Source organism: Puntigrus tetrazona, chromosome 11 (assembly GCF_018831695.1).
Source record: "Puntigrus tetrazona isolate hp1 chromosome 11, ASM1883169v1, whole genome shotgun sequence".
Lineage (NCBI taxonomy): Eukaryota > Metazoa > Chordata > Actinopteri > Cypriniformes > Cyprinidae > Puntigrus > Puntigrus tetrazona.
In genome coordinates, this window is record NC_056709.1 from 4,487,595 (window position 1) to 4,509,789 (window position 22,195).

Here is a 22,195-nt window from a genome sequence, read left to right on the forward strand (position 1 = left end):
AGTTTAATAAATTGCTCTCTCTCTCTCTCTCTCTCTCTCTCTCTCTCTCTCTCTCTCTCTCTCTCTCTCTCTCTCTCTCTCTCTCTCTCTCTCTCTCTCTCTCTCTCTGTTGATGAATGTTGTTGTGACTCAAACATTCTTTGCACTGCAGAGTCATCTTAAGTAGCTACCAGTTTTTCCAAGTGTTTTTCTATTAAAAAAAAAAAAGTAAATAAAAAAAATACACTATTATCAAACGAACTGCATAAAACCTTTGTCAAATTAAGTGTCTTTATTTATTTATTTATTTATTTATTTATTTTTGAACAAATATTTTGGAGATAGCACACAACTATAAAAATCAATCTATCAGTCAAACAAACAAACGAAAAAATATTTGAATGAGGCTCCAAGATTGTTTATTTAAACTGTAACTGTAGTAGCTGTGTTATTTTATTTTATAGCCTTATAGCCTTATGAAACTACGGCTATCTGTTTTGCCTGGCTTTTATTTTGAAATCACAGTGGCGGAGCCATATTTACATCGTCTTACACATGTAGTCTGCTTGACATTGCTTCTTTTACTCATTATACTTCTTAATTTCACTAGATTTGTTGGAGTATTGGATTTGGGATAAATCGTTTATGGTTGATGTCATGGTTCAGTAATGCGTTTATTTGTTTAATTTTTAGTTGTTAAATGTGTTCAGTCGAGAGTAAGAAATGAACATAAGTATCAGTTACAGACTATGTGGATCTAATTTAAGGAAATGTTTGTCTCGACGCCTTCAAGGAGACACTTTTAACCGATATTATTGCTCTAAATCATCCTCTACTGATCAGTCAAGAGTGGTGCAGTTAAAGAATAAATTGGCATGTGGTCCCAGTTTTCAGGATTTCTTCAAGAGCTCTGAGAAGAGCTATGGTGCTTGCATTGATGAATATAAGGAGTACATTTCTGAATGCACAACTGCACTATCACAGAAAGGTGAGGACCTTTTTTCTAGAGATTGACAGATCTTAGTGATAAACGATATGCTGATATGCAAAACACCTTTTCAGTTATTTTTCAAATTTTTTTTCAAATGTATTATTTTTTACTCTTATTTTTGTTATTGTTATTATTTTTGGCTATGTGTGTATGTATATATCTATCATAGATAGATGTTGTTATGTTGTTATTATTCAAGTGTTGACTCTTAAATGTTATTGTATATATGAATAATTTATGTGCAGTACATACAATACATTAAGTATTTTATCAGTGAACATTTTTGGGTGCTTTTTATTCTTTTTTTATTTCATCAAATTTATTTTAAAGACCAAATTCTTTCTTTGTGTAAAGTATTTAGGTATGCCACATTATATGTTGACAAGTGATATGTCTTTCAGTGTATTTTGAGACATACGGCTGTCAGATGAATGTCAGTGACACTGAAATTGCTTGGTCCATTCTTCAGAAAGCAGGATATTCACGGACACATGAGCTGACAGAGGTGCTGCAAATTTTACCCAATATAAAGTCATATGTGACAAATCTGTAAAAACTGATTACCATAGTGAATTATTGTAAGGGCTGAGATATGATCAGAATAGCAGAATTATCATTAGTGTTTTGTGATGACATGAATGATTTTAATATTATTTCTTTGATATGCTTCTATAGGCAGATGTAGTACTGCTTGTCACTTGTTCTATAAGGTAAGAAAGTCTCATTTTAACCCTTAAATAACAAGAAACTTTGCTTTCAGATTTAGGGTTTAATTGTTTTTCTCCTTTGACAGAGAAAAGGCAGAGCAGACTATCTGGAACCGACTCAAACATCTCACTGCCTTAAAGAAGAGGTGTCAAAAACACAAGCCTTTTTTAAAAATAGGTATCCTAGGTAACTATTATGATGGTTCCTCTTCATTTTCTTCTTATAGAGAGAAAAGAGAAAATGTATATGCACGTTGCTCAACAGAAAGCCTGCCAATATGTTGCCTGGAAAAATATTAAAATTACTTTTTAGCAACATATTTTGTTGTTGTTGGCAGAAATGCTGTTCACGTTTTCATCAACTTCCTGACAATCCCTGATACACATATCTTATGTCCTTCTGTAGGTTGCATGGCAGAAAGACTGAAGACTAAATTACTTGAGCAGGAAAAGTTGGTGGATGTTCTGGCAGGGCCAGATGCATACAGAGATCTGCCCCGGTTACTATCTCTTGCTTACGGAGGTCAGAAGGCCAGTAATGTGTTGTTATCATTAGAGGAGACTTATGCTGATGTCATGCCTGTCCATCGTACTCCAGAGGGACACAGTGCTTTTGTGTGAGTAATGCCCTGTCTTATGCCACCTTTTGAGTGAACATCACAATACTGAAGTCATCTTTATTTATATAGTACTTTTAATAGTGTAGATTGCGTAAAAGCACTTAACCGTTTCAAATAGGAGAACAGAGTGTCAGTATTGTATAATGACAAAATTAAACACTCGATTTTCAGTTCAGTTTGAATTATTGAATTCATTGAATAATTGAAAGTGTCCCCAACTAAGCAAGCCAGAAGTGACAGTGGCAAGAAACCAAAACTCCATCGGTGACAGTTTAGAGAAAAAACCAGGAAGAAACCAGGCTCAGTCTGGGGGCCAGTTCTCCTCTGTCCAGATGAAACCGGGAGTTCAATTTGATCCACAGCAAACATTAACATATGACTAGGAACTATACTCTCATTCCGGCTTAATAATGGCATGGTACGTTTATGCTTTTATATATTATAAATATATTCATGTACATTGTAATGCATATACATCTTATAGAAGTAAGGAGATGTAATTAGTCGATTTTGTTAAATTTTATACTTACTATTTTGCACTGTTTTATGGTTAATGAGAAATCAGTTAATTCTCAGCACATTGATACTCTTTCACTAAGATATCACACTATATGTCTGTTCCCCAAACTACAAAATACAGAAAACCAAATCCAAACCAGAGTACACAATATACCTACAGAAGAGTCAAGTTTTAAATAGGAAAAATGTTGAAAGTCTGATGCTACTGGCTATGCTAAAAGTGCTATTGTCAAACACCGAGATAGGCTGAATTCAAAAATGGTAAAACTCAATTTATTAACTCTGGGGGAGTTGGAGAATGAGCCTCATTCCAAAACATTATGGAATGTGATTTTGACAATGAGTAGGTTCTGTTGTCTAACCCCAGTACAGTTCAGATTGTCTATGAATGCTGATCTTAATGCATCATTTTTATTATCAACATGGACATTAAAATTGCCAACAATTAAGACTTTATCTGCAGCCAGTACTAATTCAGAAAATTCTGTTTGGTGCCCTGTGACCTGTATACAGTCAAAGACACAGTCTGCAATTTCTTGGTGAAAGAGTCTCTGTGTGCTGAGAATTAACTGACTTCTATTATCCATTAAATAGTGAAAAATAGTATAAAACATATTTTATAGATTAGATTTTTATACAGAAAATACAAAAATAAACTGGATTCCTATAAGATGTATATGTATTGCACTGTGTATATTTATATATTAAATATATTTATAATATATAATAGCATAATTGCACAATGCCAAAATGACAAAATTATGCACCGGATTCAAGCATTTTTCACTGGATCTTGCATTGATGTTTATTGATTCTGGACCAAATTTAGTTATCTTTTCACTGGTTCTTGGAGCACTGTTTACAGTGTGAAGACAGATCTGTGTATAAGCACACCAGCTCGCGTGTTAAAAGATCCTGTCTGTAGCCCTGTTAATGGAAAAAGAAAAAAATTTGTATATTCTGCATCCCCTACTCAGACATTTAAATAAATTAAATAACATACAACGATAAAAAATGTGACATATTGGGTTGGTATTCCAGGTCTATCATGCGTGGCTGTGATAACATGTGTAGTTACTGTATAGTGCCTTTCACTCGTGGTAGAGAAAGGAGCAGACCCCTGTCTTCTATCTTGGAGGAAGTCCGCATGCTATCAGATCAGGTAAAAGGTTTGAGTCTAGAATGCTGTGCAATATGGATGTAATAAACCAAAAATAAAAGCCCATGATATATGATGGTGAGATAAGTGTGTATGTTTCTTTATATGTAGGGGGTGAAGGAGGTGACTCTGCTTGGGCAGAATGTGAACAGTTATAGAGACTTGTCTGAACAGAGCTTCATCTGTTCTGAGGGCAGAACTCAACTCAGCCGAGGCTTCAAGACCGTGTACCGCTCAAAACAGGGAGGCCTCCTCTTCTCAGACCTTTTGGACAAAGTGTCCCAAATAGATCCAGACATGAGGTTACGCTTTACCTCACCACATCCTAAAGACTTCCCTGATGAGGTAGGTGCTATATGTTCCTTATAAAAGTTATCACTGTGAACTTTCAAAGCCATAATTTAGACCTCAAGGTACCACCCAAAATGTAGACTGTACATTATCCTGCTTAATGAACGTAAGGTATCAGTGAAGACTAATAGTAAGCAGACAAGCAAATTTAAGATGTTCCCCAATACGTTTTGTTCTCTCGAAGCATTGTTTCTCAACACCTGGTCCTGGGCGCCCCCCAATGCTGCACATTTTCTCTTTCTAATCAAACACACTTAATTTAACTCATGAGCTCATTAGAAGAATCTGTTATTTCTCCAGGTAGGAGTGCCCCTATAACAGGTCTTCAGGTATGCTGTGATTTATACAGTTGCCTCCACCACCAGATGCCGCCCACATACAACAAGCATACAGTCTCAGGGGTTTGGACGGGTCCCAAACTGTACTGAGACATTAACTTCCTAAAGTTTCTAACAGTGGGATTTGCCCTGGGCTGTCTCAAGGGACATCTTTGGGGCAAACACGTGCTGGTCCACACAGACAACACAGTGACCATTGCATACATCAACCAACAAGATGGTCTGCGCTCCCGTTGTATGTCACAACTTGCCTGTGACCTCCTACTCTTGAGTCGGCTGCATCTGAGGTCAATTCATGCCATTTACATTCTAGGCACATGCAACCAGGCAGCTGACGAGCTTTCGCAAGCTGCACTTCTTGGAGAATGGGGACTAAAATGGTCCAGCTGATTTGGGAGCATTTTGTACTTGCTCAGGTAGACCTATTTGCCTCTCCAGAGACCTCTCTGTTTTACTCCATGTGAGACCTTCTGACTCAGAGACAGCGCAGCTTTTGTGTCCAGACCTCTGTAAACTCCATGTGTGGTCCCTGGATGGGATGCAGAGGTTCTTGGTGACCATGGCCATGGGACGTGCTTATGCATTGAAGTGGAGCCTGTTCATTGAGTGCTGTGTTTCTCAAGGAGAGAACCCCTTGGCAATGCTGTTGTGCTGTCTTTTCTGCAGGAAGGGTTGGAGAGAAGGCCACCCTTAAAGTCTTGCTGCTATTACGCTAGTATTACAACATGGCCCATTTGAGCCTTTGCCAGCAGTTGAGTTGAAGTTCTTTTATATGAAGACTATTCTCATGCCTGCACTGGCCTCCATCAACAGGGTAGGGGACCTGCAGGCATTTTCGGTTGACGAATCATGTCTAGGGTGTTGGCCAGCAGATTGCCAGGTAACAATAAGGCCCTGGCCCAGCTGTGTGCCCAAGGTTCCCAGTTCTCCTTTAAAAATCAGGTGGTGAACCTGCAATCGCTGCCCCCAGAGAAGGCAGACCAGCATTGTTCTGTACCATCCAAGCATTAAGATGCTACATTGATCAGACACAAACCTTCAGGACCTCAGACTAGCTCTTTGTCTGTCATAGAGGCTGGCAGAAGGAGAATGCCGTCTTCAAGCAGAGGATGGCCCACTGGATAGTGGATGCCATCACCCCTGAAGAAGGGAATGGAGATGTCACACTTTACACACATCACTCATTGGCTCACTTTAAATCTAGTAGATAAATCTAGTAGTAAATCTAGGTCTCTAGAAGCGAGATACCAAATTCACAGACGTGGCGTCTTTGTTTCCTACTTCAGGGAACAAGGGTTACATAAGTAACCGAGACGTTATGCTAAGTGCAAAGGAAGATATTTTGAAAAAAGTTTGTAACTGGGCTGTTTTGTGTCACCACTGACTTCCACAGTATTTTTATCCTACTATGGAAGTCAATGGTGACCCAAAACAGCCTGATTTAAATGTGTTTAAATAGTACCTGTAAAATAGAGCCGAATATGAGAACAAGCGGTTGTTTTTGAGAAATGCAAAAACATTGTAGTGCTAGGCCATGACAAGTAATTTTGGCACTTAATCTGTTTTTTCTCTTCTTCGGATACCTTTATGATTTGGGTTCTTGAAAAAATGTACTGCATTGTTCCCTGTTGATATTATAAAGGTTTTGAGTTTATTGATAGTAAATTTTGTCCATAATAATTGTATTTAATTTAACGGTATATTTGTTGTGTTAAATCAGGTGTTACAGTTAATTCAGGAGAGAAGGAACATCTGCAAGCAGATCCATCTGCCAGCTCAGAGCGGCAGCAGTCGGGTTCTTCATGCTATGAGACGTGGGTAAGAACTTTTTATAGGGTTGCGTATTGTCAACTAAACTCAAGATGCACATCACAGTGTGGACAAAGGTGTGTAACATCTGGGTTCTAGAGGTGAAATTTTCAAAACAGACTTACTGTTGTATTAATAAATTGTTTAGTTAATATGTATAGAACCATAGGTTCTGTGCTTATAAATCAGGATGTTTTCACAAACATTCATTCATTATAGCAATATGGACAACTCAAGGGCATCAGGACTGTTGCCTCCTCTCTTAGGTGTAATTGCTTTGTATCATGTCTGCACTGCAGGTGACCTGCACATTGTGATACAGATTGAACAAGTGGCCCAAACATTTGCAAATAACTTCACATTACAACATCATGGGCCATATTTACTATCATCTTGCTCCAGCACATTTGTATTTGTATGAATTTATTTGAAATGCTAGAGGATTAACACTACCACTGCCAACTTAAACCTTCGTTATAAGTAAGAATAGATCCAGGCTTTCATTGTAGACTTAAATTGCAGACTCACTTTCTCAGTTTGTCAGGCAAGGTGACACCTGGTGTGGTCTTCTGCAGCCCAGTTGCTTCAAGGTTCAACAGGTTGTCCTTTCAGAGATGCTCTTCTGCATACCTCATTTGTAACAACTGATTGTTTGAGTCACTGTTGTCTTTGTATGAGTTGAAACCAGTCTGGAGCATGTTGCATTGCATCAGCTACTGATGCACCATCTTGTTTCCTACTTTAGAAATCAAGAATACATATGTAACCAAAACACTATTGTGTCTCATAGATGCAGTCTAAAGATACCAGTGTTAGAGTTGCTGATATTTGTCTAAACTTTTTTTTTTTTTTTTTTTTAGAAATGAACTGATTATTTTGATATATTTGCTGCAATTAACTTGATCATTTATAGCATATGACCTTCATATATCTGCATTTTTATTGAAATCCAAGAATTACTGTGTAATTTATTGTGTAATTCTTCAATCTATATTTCTTTGTGTTCTCAGTTACAGCCGAGAGGCTTATCTTGATCTTGTGAAAAACATTCGTGAAATAATTCCAGGTAGGCTGTCATTATAAAATATGCTAATTGATCATCATTTATTATTATTAGTACTGGGACAGAACAACTTCAAAAAAATCAACAAAAATGTTAATGTATGAGAAATTATTTTGTATTACCTGTCAAACATGTTAAGAGGTACTTGGTATATTTGTTTGATTTCAAATAATTTGTCAAATAACTATAATCTGTTTTGCAGTGTTTTGAGTAAACTGAAAGTATGAGATTATTTTAAACCATATTAAATAGTTTACAATTTGTGAAATTAAGAGTAGTTCAAGTGAGTTGGATTTAAGATGTTCACTGGGATTGCTCTTAATTTTATTGCTGTATCCCGTAGCCATATCATATTATAGTCATATTTATCTATATATTCTTGTCTATTTGCACCCCCTGCTTCATGCCGTATTGCAATAGATAGCACTTCAATGTTAATAGTAAATCAAAGCTAGTTTATAATTGAAAAGATCTAATAACAGAATTTGCTTATGCTTAAATTTGTTACAAAATAGATGAAACAAAAGGCCTTTGCCCTTTTTTTGGCTTTTTTCCTTAATTTAAATAGCTTTATTGGCATGACAGAAATGCATTACATTTACGTCTGAACTTAAAAAAATTAGCTGGTGAAAATGTTAGAGTTGTAAAATAATAAGTACATGTGGGCAAAAAACAGTACAGGGCTGTCCCTGTAAAGCTAATCAAGCTCTTACTAGGCATGTTAGAAACTTCCATGCAGGTTTGTTGAGGCAAGTTTAAGCTTAATTCTGCTGGACCCTGTTGTAGTACATAGTTGTTGTTTTTTTTGCTTTTTCCCCAAGCAATTTTTAAATGTGTAAATATTTGTATAAACATTTCAAATGTAGTATTTTGCTGCAATTTTTTTTTATTTTTTTTTTCTAATTGATTTTTTTCTATTATTTTGAAGACATTTTTTTTTGCAATTATTACAATTAGTACCTCAATGACATGTAAGCTTGCTAGGCATTGTGTAGAACATGTCACTAGTGCTTAGTAGCTATACACAGAATGCAAAATTTGAAAAACACAAGACTCAGGCGGTGGAATGGGGACGCATGTATACTCCAACCAATATGGGCAATATTTTTTCAGAATATTGTGTATGCACGCAATAAACTAAATTAACCATTATGCTTTTACATAATAAAATTTGATAAACACACTTAATATAAATTGAGATCAAAAAGGTATATATTTCAAGTGAACTATCTGACAAGACTTGCTATTGCTATTCACAGGAATGCATTGAAGTGTATACTGTTTTTATTCAGTTGTGGTTTGAGGTCAGGTGGTTTTAGCATGAGTAAGAAGTGACAAAATAAAGAGTTAATAAGACATAAAAGCATGTTTCAAAACTAGCAAAGCTGTTAACAAAGATGTTTTCATATGATATCATGTGAATTAAAAAACATGCAGTGGTTTATGATTTTTCTCTCTGTCCCTGATAAATCCTGTTTCAGGAGTCAGTCTGAGCAGTGATTTCATAACAGGATTCTGTGGAGAGACTGAAGAAGACCATCAGCAAACACTTTCCCTTGTCAGAGAAGTGGGATATAATGTGGGCTTTCTCTTCGCCTACAGCATGAGGAAGGTTTGACGTAATTGTTGCTCTTCCTGCTAAATTCATCATGAGTTGCTATGGTACATCATTGGAATTGATGGAAATTAGGGAAGTGGTGGAAACTTCTAAAGTGATTGATATTGTTGAAGTTTTACTCTGCCTCTAAATCATTTCATCAGCAATTTATTGTTCATTTCTGTGAGTAAATGTGTAGAATAAACCAGCATTATAATTTAAAAGGGTTTTATTAGAGAGTATTTTCACTAATAAAAAGAACTTATAACTGCAGGTACAAAAGGAAGAGACCTAGCCTAATAGCAAAAGCAAACTGTATAGAATAGTTAAAAACTGGGATAGGAAAATGTACTCTAACATACAGGGGCATTTATTGAAATTAGTATGGCTTTTATTCCATTCTTATGTCACTAGAAAACTCATGCATATCATCGGCTGCAAGATGATGTTCCTGCACCAGTGAAACAGCGCCGTCTGGAGGAACTCATCTCTGTTTTTAGAGAAGAAGCAGCTAAAGTCAACATGGCTCTTATAGGCAGCACACAGCTAGTGTTGGTAGAAGGAGTGAGTATAACAGAATTCTCTTAGTGTGTTTTGCCTCATTTTCTCCACCACTTGTGGGGTTGCTTGGCCATAGGAAAATGCTGAACAGATATTACAGAATTCTTTTTTGATATTTTACAGGAAAGTAAAAGATCTTCTGAGGAACTTTGTGGTCGAAATGATGGAAATGTGAAAGTGGTTTTTCCTAAAACAGATTTGCCTCTTCATTCAGAGAAACCACAGATGGTCCCCATTACCCCTGGAGATTATGTGTTAGTCAAGGTATGCTATGGGCAGCAGTCTATTTGAAATAACTATATATTGAAATAACTATTTTATTGCCAGTGTGAAGTCAGATTTATTTGTATGGCATCGTTCACAATACAAAAGAACATTGTGGTATAGTGTCAAGTGCAGTGCTAAGAGGGCAGGTCATAAAAGTAATCTCTATGACACAGGTCTAAATTCCTGACTGGAAATCCTCAACTTTTGCAATGTAGTCCTGAAGGGCTTGTGATGCTATAACTAAATGTGAAAGAGTTTGTAAATATATATTAAAATTAATCATTAACAAGTTGGAGCCAACTTTGCAGGAAGTTGGTTCTCTAAGACCAGGATTTTAACACCCCTTGTGTATGGGGTCCATATATAACAGTTTATGCTCTGTCAATCAAGATCAAGATGCAAGGTGCAAGCAGTGGTCATTGTGTTGTCTTGCAGTATAGCTGGTAGTTGTTTTTCACTTTTTCATCATAAGACCAAGGTATAGACAGTAGTACTTTTTTGTGGATATGTCTTTTCTGAAATTCATCTGAACGGATTTTATTTCATTTGTGACAGTATTGACATTAAAATTTAGCTAATATGCTTGCATTTTTTGGACTTAGTAGTCCCTCTATGTAAACTTATTGGTTTCTGGTCAGGTGGACTAAACACACAAATCAAGAATTTAAGTGGAAAATTGTACTTAAGTACAGTAACAAAATATGACAGGTGTAGCAAATTAATAGATATTGCATAGAAGACAGATGTAGCCATATCAGATAAGAAATACCATCAGCTTAAACAGTGCTAATTACAGACCAATCTCAAATCTACTGTTTAAGCTGTGTTTTAATAACTGCAAAACTTAAAAGGGAGCAGCAGCTCATTTGCTTAAAAAAAGAAGCTGTTTCCTGTGGAAGGATTTTCCAGACTATTTTCAAATGGAATTACAAATTGGATTTTTGTTTTCAATATGTGGATGCATAAATTATGACATAATCCAAATGCAATTGTAATATTAAAACATTTTTCAAGTTTCATTGCTGCATAAATTATAGCAATAGCAATTATAGCAAAACCATAGAAGGTCCTCTGGCTCAAATGTGTACCAATATAGCTGATACAGTAAACTCCCCATGAGTGGTGCTGTACTGCTTCCTGCTGGCAAAGTTGTGTAACTTACAGAACAACTTCAGTTATGTCAAAATCAGATCACAACAAAAATAAATTAATGATCACCAGAAAACAAGATGATAAAAAAATGCATTGCCACTTAGAACTTCTGTAGTAATAGAGAGTACATTACCAGCATGAAGAGCTTAAATTACTGTTTGCACTCTGACTGAGGCACATAAGCAAACAGAGCAAATCTCTTAAAACTGATCTTTTATCTTATATAAATACAACTTTATCGAGTGTAAATGTTAATTTTAATTCAAATTATTAAATAGATGCACCCGACCTGAACCGCACCCGCATTAAATCTAGTCCATTACATCAGGTATGCAGAATTATTTAACATCTCATGTAGCACAAGCTATAAAACCATCATTAGGGATTCTAGGTTTTTGCTTTGAAGAAAAACACACGCAGCACAACTTTATAATTAACAGGAAAAAAATTATGAGAAAGCTCATCCTTTCTGTAAACAATACAATGTGATCAATTTACTAGGCCTTCGATCAAATGTGCACTGGCTATATCACATCATACTCATGAAAAAAAACAAAATGCGATTACTGTTAAATGCAGTTGGCTTTCATTCGTCCCGGTTATAATTATGCGTGGTTCATCACGAAAAAGTGATCAAGTCAAGTTACAATATCATAATTATGATAACCACCATCATAAATAATCATTATTATTGAACATAAATGCTTTTGTGATGTGATTTGAAAATTAAAAAGGGAGGAAAAAGGGTCGTCTGAAGAATATGTATTGTACCAAGGAGGTTGTCTGTTGGTACACGTGGGCACAAACTGATTAGCAGCTGTATTTAGCGGAGTCTTTATCGATTATCTCCATTGATTAAAGCATTTTGTCATCTGTCATTACCTCCCAACACAAACATATTCATCCTAATACATATATACATTTTTTTTTATTATATTAAATAATCTGTGGTGTATTTTGATGCACTTGAGACCTGTAGGTCTCAGAGTAGCAGGGGCATAATATGTCTGCTTTAAAGAAAAGTTGATAATATCGAGAAGAGGTGTTGCAAAACTTTTTCAATAGTCTCTAACTGTTAAATGTTCCAACAGGTCACTTCAGCTAACTCCCAGTGTCTGAGAGGACATGCTTTGATCCACTCCTCCTTGAATGACAGAACGACATCTGAAAATCTTCTGAACAAACAGACAATATAATGCTGAAGCTATGGAAAACCTTGAGAGAAGCTAGAACTGTTATGTAGGTAAAGATTGTTCAGGATAATATTGCTACTGAAGAACTGCTAAACTGTTACCTTTAATAAATTCTTCTCCCCACAAGTACTTTGGTCAAGCTTACTTGTTTTATCTATTTTATCTAGAGAAATCTAATATATTTGGCGAGCCACTCAAACTACCCCATACTGCTGCTCCATGCTATTTCAGCACAGCATTAACTGACTACTTAAGAACAGACAAAATACAATAAACTGTAGTCAAACCTGTATTCAAAACATTTAATCCAAAGTTAAATTTCAAATAGAAATGTTGAATATGTAAATTATTTCTTTTAAAAATCACATTTAAAAACCATCTCTCCAGTAGTAAATCAGCATTTAATTTATGCAAGTGTGTGTCTTTGTGTCTTTATTTATTCATCCTTTGCCAATTCAGGTGAGATTTATCCTGTAAACTGAACATCCGTTTCAATCAGCAAGTAATCCTATGGGATACAAAAAAGAACAATATCAAATAATAATACTAAAAATAAAATAAAAATAATAACAATAAAGGCCTCTAGCACTAGCTTGCTCTATTCTTTTTCTATTCTGTTTTTATTATATAAAAAAAACAACTTGTGTGTTGCTGTATGTACTGCATTAAGCTAACTCAGACTTGTTTAGCATTTGAGTCTCTCTCCTCGTATTATTATAAATATGTATAAATTATTAGTTTTATTATTAAGATAACATGGTCTCTATGTAAAAAGTATTACATTAGATACATACAAGCTTACCTTTAGAACCTGGAGTTGACTATTGACAAGTTGCATCTTTCCAATGACAGGAAGGGGATAACCTTTTTGTAAATAAGCTGAAAAGAAAAAGCCCATGGTTTTTCACTTAAAATGCCAATAAGAAAAAATAACAACAATAATAAACTCTTACCATTAACCTTGGGAATGACTGCAACCTTCAAGACTATTTTGAAAACATTGTCAAGAGATGTCACCTGTAAATGTACATTTTGTGTTGAGATTCTGAATAATTGCTTCCAAATGAGTTTTAAACACTTTTCCTAGTTTATTCTTACCTGGAATGGTCCCACATAGGTTTTTGCTAAGCTCATATCAATTCTGTTCAAGAGAATTATAATTTATATCAATACTCAAATAATGTAAGAACATAAAATACACATCCAGCTGTATACTGTCTAGACTGCATTTATGGCTCCAAAACTCACTTGTTGAGGGTCATGTTCCCTGTTAGTTTGAGCTCACTCACATATATGTGAGTACTGACACTGACCTCCTGTTGGTTAAAGGGAAAATCATTATAAAACATATCCTACCTCCTTTAAATTCATTTTTGGTTATTTCTTCTCCTGGTGCAATTTACCAGATTGAGAACAAATAGCGGAGATAGTGTGCTATTGGGCTGAATTGCGTAAGCTGTCACTGTACCGCTGGCCTGAACAGTCATATTGTTTGGTTCTAAGGTAATGAGGGGATCCTTCACGGTCTTAACCAAAAGCTTCATCATCAGACCAGGATACATTTTCTCAATCTGAAATAAATAATTTTGGGAGTCAGAGTTTTGAATTTAATGACTGAACATATCTGTTGTCATACTTGAGGAATAAATGTTCCAAATGTCTTCGTGTTTAGACGAATTGGAGAGCCAGAGGGAATCTGCAAAACATAAACATCATACAATTAAATTGCACTCAATTAACTTTCTATGAAAGACAAATCAGCAGATAAAAGTTCTGACCATTATAGTTCTGTCATCACTGTGTTATATATAATGCATGTAATGGAAGTCTACAAGGAGATACCATGAACAAGGAGTCAAGAGAATCTTTTTACAGGGTGGTCCCATCTGGAGTATTGCTCCGAGATCTTGTGTTGTGATCACGAAGTAAATGGGTGATGACAGAAAGAATAAAAAAAACAGCATAAAGCAGCATGGATTCCAAGCTGGCCCAGGCTAGTTTATACTGGTTAGTGCTGGTGTAGTGTTGCTCCAGGCTGGTTTATGCTAGTATAGTGCTGATCTAGCTGGTGAACCAGAATATTCATGCTATTTTTAAGAAAAATGGGGCCGGTAATATGTTGGTTCACCCAGCATGGGTTAATTGTCAGGACAAGCATATAGCAGCATATAGCTATACATTTAGTACATTAATGATGTAAAGGAAAAACAATGAAAGGTAAAACATGATTTATTGAATTATATGATAAATGTAATTTCCTTAAACTAAAAATTTTTGTCACTTTAGTTATGATTACATTATTAATCAGTGTCACTGGTAAAAGATTTTATAGAATCAAAGTAATTGTATCTTGCTTCATAGAATTTGTACACAAAAATAAGTTAAAAAGGGCTTGTTTGCATAACAAATAGATTTAGAGTTAAGAGGTTAATCATAACCTGTTACTGAACAAACTGCTTATGAGAAGAGTACTTTCAATATTGAACTTTCATTATGAGTTAACTGTCCAATTGAAAGTTGCTGTTTTTAAAGGCTTATTTGGGAAGTCACATATGTCTAATGTGTCATGTCTATTTCTGTTCAGCTCTTCACTTTTTATGCTCTTGCTTTCTCTTATCCTTATTGTTTGTTAATCCCAGGTGTCCTCATGTGGGAAATTAACTAAAATACTGCTTCAGTGTTACTTTTACTCTATTTTTTCCGATTAGCGTTTGTGCAATTCAAAGAAGAAACATATGACCAAAAATCCAGTGTACATGTCTTTTTCAGATGTGAAATGATCTTGAATTTACACAAATTAAAGGTTTCGGCTTGCTCTGAATCATAACATTTGAAATATCACCAATAATTATAATTTAGAACAGTGAACAGCTTACATTTTCAAAAACCTGTAATACTCCGCAATACAATAAAACGTGTGTAAGTCTGCTCAAACCCTGATGTGAAGTTAAGCCCTTTTCCACATCAGACGTTTTTTATAAATATGAAAGCAGTCATGGAATTAAGCACACACACACACACACACACACACACACACACACACACACTTTAAGATCAAATCTCAGCATATGCAAGCTTTATAAATGAGGTCCGAGGACCATACAAAAACTCAGCAGTGTGTTTGTTTAACACTTGGGATTTCATTGCATAAACATGTAACCAGAAACATGCTTTTCTTAATTTTTTTCTTTATCAAAATTAATTTTGAAAAATGTCTTGGTCTTGAATACACAGTAAGAAGCAAGATATAACACATAGACAGGTTTCATTGTGGTCTTGCAAGATGCACTTAAAAATGTGTGGAAACATTTATTCAAACATTAATATGACAGGCCTAAGATGGAAACAGCAGCTTTGGGCTTGTCAAAGTGTTCTATGCCAGTAATCGTGCATGTTCATTTAACTAACATCCATATTTTTATCTTTAACATTTCAGGGCTATACTGAAGACACAATATATTTACTTTTAAATCAGCTTGTGCTGTTTTAAAAAAGCAGAATTGATGAGTGTTGTAATGATACAATGGATTATTCAAATTAAGACAATGATGAAAACCCTAAACAAAGCGAAATATTCAGATAGTCAGGTTTCGTGCTTATGCCTTGAGTTATTTGTTTAGATTTATACAGTTTAGATTCTGATATTGTTACTTTTATGTTATTTAGGTATTTACAATTTAAATCGGGCTTAGTTTTTTTTTTTCATTTCATTGTCAGGAATTGATTCAGAACTTTCTATTAAACCTTAAATTTGAATGACACTTCACATTTCACTCATTCATCTCACCATGTCATCAGTAATGTAGAGGTGAAGGGCCCCAGCCCTGTTGTACACAAAGCCTGCCGAGTTGATGGTAAAGGCAGATACTCCAAAGTATAACATATCGGTGTCCTGAGATGGCAATGAGAAAGGTGTTGGGGAAAAGGGGGGTTCCTTGTGTTGTCCAGTGTTGTAGAATTCACCCTAAAAAGAGTGAAAAAAATGAAATTACATGACTTTGTCACGTGTCTCAAAAAAATGTACAATCGCAAAGTAGTGCTTATAGTTACCTTTAAACCCAAGTCAATAGAAGTATTAGAAATCACTGGAGACCCCACCATGGAGTACTCAATTTCAGCATACTGATCTACTTTGGCTAAAACTGTGTCAACAAAACAAATGTAAGAACAGAAATGACAATTTTTTTTTGTACAAGCAAAACGTATTTTTAATAATGACGATTTTTCACCAATCCTGAAATGACAATAATTAATAAATAATGATTTATAATATCACCATTTAATGTTTTCAGATGGGGGTTTATGTCAGCAATGGAATCAGCCACCAAAGGGCAGATCTGAAACAGCAGATAGATTGAATGTGAAACTATGTCTTAAATGGCATCTCAGTTTTTGTTTGACAACACACAACTAAGAGGGTATTCACAGCCTAAATTTCTTACCTGTTTCTGCAGAGCATTTCGTAAAGCCTTATTAACGAAGGAACTGAAGAGGTTATACAACCAACTGTTATGAAAACAAAAAATAAGGGCTTTCTTCTTACACAGGTGTAAACTGGGTTGCAGTTGTTTAAATCTTTGGTCAAATAATAACAGATTACTGACATTTTAATTACAAACTAACATCATCAAAAGCTAAACCCTTCTAAGATATAGCTTAACTGTTTGGAGGTTGACAAACATTTGATATAAGATATTTGTAGAGTGCAATTTCAAATGCAAAAGCCTCTAAAGCCCTATTAATGCAAGATTGTGTGAAAAAATTTCCATGGATAGGCCTGCAATTTTACAGATTTATCTCCCGGATATGATGCCATATATATCTGTCAGACCTGGGACTTGAACATGGGTCTTTAGTGCCATAATCAAATTCTCTACCACTGCTACCCAGAGAAGTGCTGGACCCAAATGCGAGACACACAAAAAAAAGTATGTTTTTTATTCCCAGGACAAAAACAATCAAAACAGAAAAGCACTCCAAAAGGCAAAATAATCTCTCTCAAGAATAGACAAATGTATCAGAAGTCCTGGGACACTTATTCAAAGAAAACTTACAGATAAGCCAAATGGGCACCAGCAAGCAAAAATAACCAAGCACAAAAAGAGAGCCACTTAAATACAAATAGGGAAGCTAACTAGACAGGGCTGAGACTAATAAACCTAATTAGCTGAGAGAAAGAAACGCCGGGAAATTGGCGCCATCAAGTGGCAAAAATAAGGCATGGCAGATAACATATCCTAACAATATCATAAACAGAAGAATGTTTCTTACCACATGATGCTATACATGTCATTCATCTTCATCTAATCTTTTTTGTTTTTGCTCTTCTGATGGTTTTCATCTCTCTTTTTCTGAAAGTGCTGTATACTTTATGAAACTATAGTAGTGTGAAGTAGTGATTCAACCGGCACCCAAAATACTATTAAAATACTTCACAGCCTTTTTTTTTTTTCTTGCAAAAGATGGATAAAAGGCACTCAGGAAAAAATCTTGAAGAAATGTGTTCAGCAAATTTTTGGTAGGTCATTTGCCTGGAATTTTTACTTTACATATTAAAGACATGGCCGATTTGCACAGGATTAAGATCACAGACAACTAATCCCGTGTGAAATTTTCTTCTAAAATGAGACCTTTTCTTTGTTTATGTTATGTTGTTTATGTTTATGTTCAGCTATTTAACTTTAATTGCCTAGAGAATAACCTATTTATTGTCATTGAAGTTAAATTACTAAACCTACACATATCAACCTGATAAAAATGCAAATTTTAGAAGAAAATGTCTAATAGCACTAAGAGGTTTTGCATCTGAATTCTTCATTTAGAATCATAAGTCCTGCCATTGTCTTGCTATTTTCACTTGCATCAGTTAAAAAAGTCAAGGATTCACTTCCTCAGAGATCTTCCTCTTTTTAAATGTTACATAATAATTGTAGAGAAAAACATTTGTACAACATATCTTTGTCTGCATTAAACATTTAATTTGAAAGAGCAACTGTATTGAATTATTTTTAATTTGAATTGTGTATTCAAATTTGGCTTGACTGCTGTGTATTAATGGCACAGTGTTACCTGGCCCCACCATGAAATTTCACATTGACATTTCCCACAGCTGCTGCACAGTTGGTCATGCTGACTGTTGGGCGGCCAGTGTCATCACTTGTGACTGCAATAGTGGTGCTAATGGTCAGTTCACTCACAGCCAGATCAAATGATCCACTGTCTTTTCTGTGTACAAAGAGATCAGATATTATTTTGCATAATTTACATTATTCCTGAATCTAATTAATTCATTTTGTGTGAATTAGTATTGAGAACAATTAACTTACATGATTCTGAGGTATTTGACTCTCCAGTTTCCATGCAGATTGATGTACGCATTGTCAATTGAGAGTGTGACTCCAGTGTCAGGAACTAACCCCAGCGCTGATTTAGGAAGTCCCAGGTTTACAATCTGAATTCTAAGAGGTACATTGGAGATGTTTGCAATATGCTATTATAAGCAATTACCAACAATCCACAAACTCATCTTCCCTTTTCTTCAATGCCTCTTTTGTTTTGTTACAGATGTGGCATCATGCAATTTGGGAAGTAAATATTACAAGGCAAAGTAAATATCTCTTTTAACACAGTTTTATGTATTGTATTTGTCAGTAGGGAAAAATCTTAAAATCCTAAAAATAATTATCTCACCCTGTAAAACTGTACTGGACTTTTCCAATAGGATCCACCTTTTCTGTGCCACTTATATCTGGCACATTAATAGTTTTGAGTTTCTGCTGAATTGAGGCGATTCCAATCTGTTGACCTGCAATCAAAACAAAACAACATTTAGAAGCTGTACCTCACCTCAAGTACCCTTACATCTCGTAAAGCATGTTTATGTAAAAACACAAAGCATGTTTATGTTTAAGTTTTTGCTCCATTTTGAGTTAGAAGATGTATTGTTTTGCTTACTTACCATATTCAAGCCCCTTCTGAGTTAGTCTGACTTTAACTCCTGCGTTGGCAACTGTATCTACAGATACCAGGTTCACAAGAACCAGAACACACCAGAGGAACATCACTTTCAATCTAGCCTATGAGAAACACATATCATAGAGAACCCATTATTAAGCTCAGTATGGTTCTTTGGGGTGGTCCTATACAGCATCACTGCCATAAAAAGAACCTGTATAGTTTTTTAAGGTTTCTTTACATCTCTTAATGTTTTAATGTAGTTGGGGAATGATTAAAATGACATACGATCCATGTATTTTTAGAAGATAACGTGGTTTTCACCCCTTTTGGCCCCAAGGCCCCCCATAAGGAAATATTGCAGGGCCCCACTTGAGACATTTTGATCTCAGAAAAGCATAAAAGTGATTCAGAACTAAAAAAAAAAATTCAGGGCATTTGTCGTAGTAAATTTCCATTCATACCAAACAAGCATGGAGTTACATCTAAAATCGAAACCATTTGACAGTACTGTATAGAACCTTCAAAGCTATATGTTATATGGCACTTAAAGTGGTACCCCATATGATTACAAGCCCTTAAACCACTTATGGTGTTAGTCTGACCAGTTGAATAGATTTTTCCATGTTAAAATAAACATTCTCTTGAGTTAAACACAGCTTCCCAAAACATGTCTTAATAACAGGTTCCCTAAACTCTCTTGGTTCTTAAATGTGATGGCTGAAATAAATAGTAAAAAATTAACTTTACAAAAAAAAATTTCTGAAGGCTTATGTTTGAAATGGGCGCACTGCATTTAAATAACATTTAAATGATTGTTTACATGCATATTTTTTAACCTATGTTCTGTTTTTTTTCTTCTCTATCGTGTGGCCTACCTGTGACCGTGGTCTGTCTAGACAATGTCATCTGATTGGTTTCTGCAGGCTGATTAATGTAAAGCAGTTTAAAAATCACAACATTTTCTTGTGTTCTGAACTGTTTATTTTGTATATTGTGTAAGAGTTTGTATTAAGAAAAATCTGAGACTGCAATACTGTTTGTTTTGTTTTGTGGAAAGGTGGCATATCAAAATACCTCCCAGTGTACTTTGCCTATTTTGAGATTGTGCTCTAAATTTGGTTTGGTTGTATCAGAAATTATATTGTAATGAGTAAAACTGGGATAGTAAGGAGTCTGATGCCAGTTCTTTTTGTATGTGTTCTGTTTTTGCCTCAGGAATATTTTACTTTAGTTTAGGTAAATTTAGGTTAGGTTTAAAGAACATTTTGTTTGTCATTTTGGCCTTGTCAGCTTCCAATTTTAATACACATATTACTCTCAAATAAATACTCCCAAATAATCTTGTTGCAAATCTTTGACCATGCAAATCCTTTCATGTTGCACTTCTTCCCTAGATGGGGTGGATGCTAGCTGTGAATCATAACATATAAAAGCATACACCCTAAGTTAGCTTTCTGAAACTAATAACAGGATGCTTCTGCATATTAACAGTGCATAAGATATTAAGTAACCACACAATAGCCATCATTTGACAGCGACTATAGGATCTCTGCTTTTTGCTAGAGAATAAGGAAATGGCTGAGGCAAGAAATGCCGTGATATGTTATATTGCCCTGAAAGAGACCTTTGTCTTGAAGTCAGATGAAACCACATGACTGTGGACAAGTTGATGTCATGCTTATATTGAATTAAGACAAACAAATTTTGTGAAATTAAAAGAATGCAGATAAGACACTTTACAGGAATGCACCATGTGACTTGGGTTTATTTCCTGATGTAGAAAAAAAATAAAGTATACAATAAGTATACAATAAAGTATACAATAAATGTAATTTTTTGTAAGAATTTGGCTATTTACATGCACATTTTGTACATTACAATGAACCATATGAAACACAATACCGATATAAACACAAAATTAAAACTGGTTAACAAAGCCCACCCAGTTATCACTGAGGACAATGAATATAGACAAACATCTATTATGAACCATGTTACCTCACTTATGCAGAGTCATAAACAAAAGCAAAGAAGTTTTGAATATAAATTACACAATCTGCTGAAAACACTTTCACTATCATTACACATCAGAGCTGGGCAGATCAGAAAAAAAAGAAAACTACATTTCACACATTAACCATTAACTGAAATTATGTAAGCTGGTGTTGTTCAGAGAGTGTGTATGTACTGTACCTTAAACTGCTCTGAAGCGCTATATGCTTGATCTCTTCTTGGTCTGGATGCATGAACACTCGTCTGCTCGCTAGCTGGCAGCAGAACTGAGTGAAACGGAGTGACATTCAACTCTTAATTCAAAAACAGGAAGAGGCTCTTCTCAAATTCACTTAGTGACATGCTCTAGTGTCCACACACAACCTGAGTAGACAAACCATTCATCAAGATTATTATTTAAAAATTGTGGTTTGTGAACGTTGCATTTTTATAATTTTCCCAGTAAATAATCAGTTTAAACAATAATGGTATTTAAGAAAATGGGAATTGTAAATAAAATGCTTTCCATAAGAATGTCCTTACTGTACAGGTGATTTATTAATTGACATAAGTGGCTCCTAATCCACTATTTCTATATTTGTCACAATAATTTCCTGATCACTTCTTCCCTTTTAATTAGAGTGCTTTCAGGTAATAGAATTAACAAAATCAAAAAGGCCTCTAACAAATGAGGACAAATGGAAGCAATCATAAATAATAAAACAACAATAGAGCAATTATATAAAATTAAACATAATAATAAAAAATGAAATGAAAAATGAAATGCTTACTCAAATGTTCAACCCACTTGAGCATGCATTTCACTTGATGAAGACATAAAGACATACATTTTTTATCAGGAGATTGGCTTGGTCATTGGAGAATATTTAACTTATTTAACTACCTTCAAAAACTCATGGGTTGCTTTTTCTGTATGTTT

The 22,195-nt window shown here is 35.0% G+C and overlaps 2 protein-coding genes across 3 annotated transcripts; one reads left to right on the forward strand and one right to left on the reverse strand.

The window, feature by feature from the left end:
• Window positions 1-506: 506 nt before the first annotated feature.
• On the forward strand, window positions 507-12,432 carry cdk5rap1 (CDK5 regulatory subunit associated protein 1). The gene is made up of 13 exons (XM_043252093.1): window positions 507-967; window positions 1,372-1,475; window positions 1,646-1,680; window positions 1,764-1,864; window positions 2,084-2,294; window positions 3,858-3,978; window positions 4,087-4,320; window positions 6,385-6,482; window positions 7,484-7,539; window positions 9,018-9,148; window positions 9,548-9,697; window positions 9,818-9,958; window positions 12,205-12,432. The coding sequence occupies exons 1-13, from the start codon at window positions 703-705 to the stop codon at window positions 12,307-12,309; spliced, it is 1,752 nt and encodes a 583-aa protein (XP_043108028.1). The 5' UTR covers window positions 507-702; the 3' UTR covers window positions 12,310-12,432.
• Window positions 9,966-21,586, reverse strand: LOC122354090 (bactericidal permeability-increasing protein-like). 2 transcript variants are annotated; one of them, XM_043252095.1, is made up of 16 exons: window positions 21,457-21,586; window positions 19,265-19,382; window positions 18,997-19,111; window positions 18,633-18,764; window positions 18,376-18,531; window positions 16,749-16,812; window positions 16,583-16,643; window positions 16,357-16,448; window positions 16,094-16,270; window positions 13,943-14,002; window positions 13,710-13,877; window positions 13,555-13,622; window positions 13,405-13,447; window positions 13,260-13,323; window positions 13,062-13,185; window positions 9,966-11,559 (listed from the first exon to the last, which is right to left on the reverse strand). In XM_043252095.1, the coding sequence occupies exons 2-15, from the start codon at window positions 19,365-19,367 to the stop codon at window positions 13,070-13,072; spliced, it is 1,419 nt and encodes a 472-aa protein (XP_043108030.1). In that variant the 5' UTR covers window positions 19,368-19,382; window positions 21,457-21,586; the 3' UTR covers window positions 9,966-11,559; window positions 13,062-13,069. The 2 variants fall into 2 exon arrangements, with proteins under 2 accessions (XP_043108030.1, XP_043108029.1); XM_043252094.1 differs by lacking the exon at window positions 9,966-11,559 and adding an exon at window positions 12,595-12,814 and having other exon boundaries at window positions 13,109-13,185.
• Between the last annotated feature and the right edge of the window lie 609 nt (window positions 21,587-22,195).